Raw genomic sequence first — 6296 nt, 5'->3', positions numbered from 1 at the left:
ACATGTGATAATACGTACCCCTTATGTTTGAAAGAAGAGACTGAGCAGTGTTGCCTGAGACTGTCTTGTCCATCTGTATATGGCCGTGATGTGATGCCTTTCTGTGTCCAGAACTGATCATAACCATGTGACCCTGAAGCAAGCCTCAGAGTCATTCCTGATAGTTTACAAAACTAGCAGGAACTGTAAACTGTATTACAGTAGTCACTCTAGCTAACTTACAGTAACTAGCACTGGGGTCAGACTGATTTAATGCACCATGCTGACCTGACTGGATGAATTCGGTGGCACATGACGGTCCATAATGGCTGCAACGTCACACTAGCGCCCTCTTCAGGCGAGCGACAAAACTTCACCAACGTGTCTCCTCTTAGTTTTACATGTTCTTTGCTCAAACTACACTCTTGACTAATATCTTTGACTGGAATCATTGACCTCAAATTCGTATTTATTTGACGTATAGAAAATATCTTTAACTTTCTTATTTAGAATCAGTCGCCCAAAACAATGGAATAATTGTAGTATTTCAACATAATTGTAGTTTTTCAACATGGCTGTTCGTTTGTAGGAGTCAGGTCAGGTCATTTCCCCTCTCTGGGGCCTCTCAAAGTGTACTTGGTCTGGGTCTGGGTCTCTATGGGCTGGGATGGGCCTGTGCCTAGGTCTGGTTCTGGGTCTAGGAGTGATGGCTCTGGGTCTGGGTCCAGGTGTACTGGGTCTGGGTTTCTGTGGACTGAGACGGGCCTGTGCCTAGGTCTGGTTCTGGGTCTAGGAGTGATGGCTCTGGGTCTGGGGGTACGAGTCCCGGTCTATGTCTTGAGTGAGCTGGCCCTGCGTCTGGGTCCTGTGGCAGACAGACAGACCTCTACCCAGTCGGAGAGCTGCGCGTCGCTGCCCATGTCCTCCAGGGTGAGGCCCTCCAGGGTAACAACCTCCAGGGTGAGGCCCTCCAGGGTGAGGCCCTCCAGGGTGAGGACCTCCAGGGTGAGGCCCTCCAGGGTGAGGACCTCCAGGGTGAGGCCCTCCAGGGTGAGGCCCTCCAGGGTGAGGACCTCAAGGGTGAGGACCTCCAGGGTGAGGCCCTCCAGGCTGAGGACCTCCAGGGTGAGGACCTCCAAGGTGAGGCCCTCCAGGGTGAGGCCCTCCAGGGTGAGGCCCTCCAGCTGGCTGCTCAGCTCATCAGGGGCCTCTTCCAAATGAGTCATGTGATTGAAAATATACAGAACCCTTTGTGACCCGGCTGTGAACGGTGCTATATAAATAAAATTGACTTACTTACTAACTTACTTACTTGCTTGCTTGCTTGCTTGCTTGCTTGCTTGCTTGCTTGCTTACTTACTTGGTAGTAAGCCATTCAACATAGAATGCCTGGAAATCAGTTTTGCTGATGGAAGCCGACCAAAAGTTCTCTAATGCCACTGGGACGTTTTGGTTTGGTGATATATCACATCAAGGACAACCATGTCTTTGAACTTTCCTCTTCTCTACCACTGTCTATTCTTGAAGCTCTCTGTAGTGTCAAAAACGATGTGGTTGTCATCACAGCTGTGCCCAGCTTTGGTGATCACTGACAATAGATCTGTCTCCTAAATTAAGTGCATACAAATACATCCTATTAAAGTCCATCATAATCTAACATCTACTGGGTATAACTTTTCCCACTGTGGACTACAATAAATAACCACCAGGGGGCGGCAACGAGTCACGTAGCGTTCAGGAGAAATTACGTCAGACGTTCAGAAGGGGCGGGGCGGCAGGGGGGCCTCTTCGGGGGAGAGCGAATCAGATCCAGGATAAATAGACTCGCTAAAGATGGCGACGGCGAGAGACACCGTCGAGAAAATCGGATGTTCGACCGTTTTCATAAACAACGGGTTTTCTTGGAGATAGCGAGCTCGCTCGAGAACACCGGGGGAGAGTAGTAACGTGGCAGTTGGGCTAAATCGCGAGCTAACTAACGGTTGCCTATAGTTGTAATTTGAAATTTTAAATTGTCAGTTGAGAACCAACTGACAGCTCCTCAACGTTCCATGTCAAGTGAGCTCGCGAGCTAACGTTACCTCAGCTAGCACGCATGCTAATAACGGATTAACCCGAGATAGGGACCTCAAAAGAGACCTAATGGGTGCTAAATAACGAACTAAATGACCCAGTTGGACTCTAATCTCTCTTATTGGGAACACAGCTTTATTAAACTGGCCCGTTGGCGACACACACGACAAGTGTGTCGAGTTGGACGGACTTCTTCGTCGTCATGTATTTTCTAACCGGCTGGCCGCGGAGGCTCCTCTGCCCGCTGAGGAGTGAGGAAGAGCCGTTTCACATCCAGCCCAGCGCCCAGAGGGTCTACTTCGCGGTGCTGTCCGAGACACAACTCAGCATTTGGTTCTGTCGGGTGAGTGAGGGAAAGTGTGTCACTGATGATGCTAAGCTAACTAGGCTAATCCCAACTGGGTTGCACTTTGCTGCGGGTTGCCGCGTCACCCACTTTTTTCCCCCTCCATCTCAGTGTGCGTGGCTTAACATCTGTTCAAGTTGACCATGTTAGCTAGTTAGTTGATCCCATAGATCCTAAGCATACTGTTATTTAACCAACCATACCTAGCTAACTCAAACTGACACCGGTAAGCTGTAGTTGGTAGTTGTCTCATGTTGCAACATGTGTTTGTACACAGTAGCCCTCCGTGACATGTTGGGGGAACAGCTGCCCCGATCAGACGGAGAACTGACCCAGCAAACACACAACGTTCAGATCACGTCTTAATAACGTCCGTCGGTCCTGAACCCCGTGTGTTCGTCTGCTGGACCCCTCAATATTCACACGTCTGGCTTGGACCCCTCTAAGACGTCTGTGGACGTGCAAAACGGGTTCAATATCTGAACGTCTAAAAAAAACCTTCATTCTGGCTCCTAATTGGATGTCTTTGGACGTCCGAAAAAGACATTTAAAAGACGTCTTTTAGACGTGTCTTTGCTTAGTGGGTACTATAGTACTTTGCACAATTAAACAACTATGTGTTAACCTCAGCTCTCCGGGTCCACATCCGCTGGGCAATTTGCATACGTTTCCCCCAATTTCCCTCCCAGCGTTAGCACACCAAAGACGGTTCAGGGTCTATCCGTCACCTGCCTTGAATGAAAGGTCTTTTATTTGTTGTCACATCACATGTAATATACGGTGTAAAGCCACAGTGAAATGTTACCGCCGGCTCCAAGGACGCTCTTTTAATGTGCTGTGTGTGTGTGTGTGTGTGTGTGTGTGTGTGTGTGTGTGTGTGTGTGTGTGTCGCTTGACTACAGTGTGGGCATTTGGCTACGTAGCAGTGTGTTGGAACAGTAGTTGTAGGTTACATCACCTCAGGAAGGCTTGTAGTACTTCCACACTGCATTGGGGAGATGGATAGGCCTATACTGACGCGCTTTAGGTTGGCCACTCTGACAACTGTACATTGTAAATCAGGGCGTTTGTTTATTCATTCCCCCGCCCCGGAGGAAATGTCCTGCGGCGCTTCCAGGTTTTCTTGTCTGGGATCCGACGGGAAGTGCAGAAACACAGTCCTCTCTCACAGGAATGTGAGTTCGACTTTGCGCCATCGCACCCCTCACATCTGCTACACGACTTACCCCAATCCCATAACACCAACCCTTAAAACAGCCTCAAACGCACTTCATGTTTAGATCTGAGAGGATTTGATCGGTGTAGGCGTGTAGCCTATTATTAGTTCTCGATACAGCATCAAAGAGCAATACTTAGGCCTGTCTTTGTGTTACTTAAATCTGTTCTCTCATCTTTTCTCTGTGAAGTATGAACTAATAGTGTAGACTACCCTACAGTACCTGTAGGCTGCAGTCCATAGATAATAGATGATAGGCCCGGAGTAGACTCACTCTCAAAAGTCTGTCTTCGGGAGACTGGGCCCAGTCTGGCATGTAGATGGAGTTGATTGCACCCCTTAGGGCTGTCATTTTTGACTCGTTGGGGGAGTTGGGGAGACCTGTAATAAACATGTGATGTAGTAGGGAGAGTTCACACCTAAAGAGAGACCGTGTGAAGTTGGAGGGTCGTGGGTCATTCGTAATAGCAGAGTAGGATGACCAGGACAAAGCTTGTAACCCCCCCCCCTCTCTACTGTTCTTCTAGGCAGAAAGGAATGTTCTCACTCCCAACTGCTTGGGAATGGACCTTTGAATCAGTTTGGCCGAACAGGGATCAGGCTAAACTCCTCTCCTCCCTCTCTCCCTCTCTCCTTTCCTGGGTATCGGCTATCTCTCTTCCCAGCGTGTCTCTCTAATCCAATCTCTCCTCTGTGTGTCCAGGCCCAGCTCTCCTAGCAGTAATCCCTGTTAAAGAGCAGCTTAGCCATGTAGTTGCCCTGTCACCCAGCCCCTGTCCCTGCCTGCACCCAGACACCAGGCCGCGCGTGTGTGCGTGTGTGTGCGTGTGCGTGTGTGTGTGCGCGTGTGTGCGCGTGTGCGCGTGCGTGCGTCCATGTGTGTGTGTGTGTGTGTGTGGACCAGGGTTGCCCAGGGACACTGGGACTCTGGAGGAGTATGGGGAGTCTCAGAAAAGACTCAGAAAAGCTTTCGGTTTCATCTTAAAGCTTTAGCTGCTGAGGATCGAGGGGGGGGGGGGGGCACCGCAAGCGTTAAACCTGTGCGGTGGCCCCTCTGGGGGGAACCTCATTTTTGCGGATGATGGATTGGTCCATGAAATGGAATCTGTCAGTTGACATTTGACCTCCGTTTAGGATGGTGCTGGGGAGGCCAGCCCAGGGTTCTGACGTCTGTCTCTCTACTGCTGTCCACTGGAAGAGCTGCTTGACTTGACTTTGTGATTCCCAGGCCAGCATGGAGGAACGCTTTGTTCTCACTCGTGGGTTTAGGAGAGCGTGGTCCCCAGGCAAGCGGTCTGGAAACTCCAGAGTGTCTCTACCCTCACGTAGAGGGGCGTAGGTTCCAGAGGGCCCGGACATTTTGGCCGGATTCAGACTACACCTTAACAGGCTTAAGGCCTTATCATGGTGTCTCCAACTCTTCTCTGATGTGGTTGTTGTGATGGCCCAGCACCTCCTGAGGAGTCCTAGCTGTGTTCTGTTCCTCAGCTCAGAAGACCACAGAGCCTCGTAGACCAGGAAGGTTCTGGCCTGCGTTTGAGGCCAGGGCCCTGGGGGGTCCGGGGAGTTGGCCAGGGCCCGGGGGGGTCCGGGGAGTTGGCCAGGGCCCTGGGGGGTCCGGGCAGTTGGCCAGGGCCGTGGGGGTCCGGGGAGGTGGCCAGGGCCCTGGGGGGGTCCGGGTAGTTGGCCAGGGCCCTGGGGGGTGTGGGAAGTTGGCCAGGGCCCTGGGGGGTCCGGGGAGTTGGCGGTGTTTGCTGCTCGTAGGGGTCAGTGTTGGCCGGTCCGGTCCTGTGTGGATCTGGACTGAGCAGCGTGGTTGTGGTAGGGGAGGGACATTAGAGGGCAAGTTCTACCCCCCCCTCCTCCAATTGTCCTCCCCTCCTCCCATTGTCCTCCCCCCTTTTGCACTCTCACCCACAAACTGTGATTTCCATCGGGGGAGGGAGGGCAGCGTTGAGGTTGCAAAATTCAGAAATATTCACAAACTTCCCATGGGTATTAACGGGAATTTACTGGGAATTAACAGGGAATAAACTGGAAAACAGAATAAATTTCCCGTTTATTCCCGTTGAGCCCCATAAATTCCCTCTGGTAATTTTGGGAATGTTCCTGGAATTTTGCAACCCTAGTCGGCGGTGTAGCCACTCCAGCCACCGTAGCCTGGCCACAGGATCCTAACCCCCCCCCCCCTCTCACCCTATCCTCCATACAGGCATTGTTAGCTATAGTTCTTCTGCCTGACAGGCTGTCTGAACCCATCTGCACCCCCCCCCCCCATCCTTTCCTCCTACTCTTCCCCAGACAGACAGACAGACAGACAGACAGGCAGAGAGACAGACAGACGGGCAGAGAGACAGACAGACGGGCAGAGAGACAGACAGACAGGCAGGAAGGCAGACAGACAGACAGGCAGAGAGACAGACAGACAGGTAGGCAGAGAGACAGACAGGCAGAGAGACAGACAGGCAGGCAGACATGGCTAACAGCAGGGGTCTGTCCAGAAGGTGCAGCATGCTACAAAGTGTTATAGAAGCCAGGGTTCAGCTAGAAATGTGTTGTGAAGAGCAGCAGTTCTAACTGCCTTCCGTGTCGGCATGGGGAGAGAGCTGTGTGTTTTAGTTTGTTTATAACTGCTTTATAACTACTGCTAGATGGGTATCTCTCTCTCTCTCTCTCTCTCTC

General features: G+C 51.5%; 1 protein-coding gene across 1 annotated transcript in view; it reads left to right on the top strand.

The window, feature by feature from the left end:
• Nucleotides 1–2254: 2254 nt before the first annotated feature.
• Nucleotides 2255–6296, top strand: part of ric1 (RIC1 homolog, RAB6A GEF complex partner 1) — a gene marked incomplete at both ends in the record, with an annotated part of 16596 nt that continues 12554 nt past the window's right edge. The window contains one exon of the mRNA XM_084455562.1: nucleotides 2255–2395. Within this exon, the coding sequence (XP_084311688.1) occupies nucleotides 2255–2395 (141 nt within the window). The remainder of the gene's footprint in view (nucleotides 2396–6296) is intronic.

The sequence above is a fragment of the Borostomias antarcticus genome, assembly GCF_949987555.1.
Source record: "Borostomias antarcticus genome assembly, chromosome: 2".
Taxonomy (NCBI): Eukaryota; Metazoa; Chordata; class Actinopteri; order Stomiiformes; family Stomiidae; genus Borostomias; species Borostomias antarcticus.
Note: the sequence above shows the minus strand (reverse complement) of the source record. Positions and strands in the feature narration are given on the sequence as shown.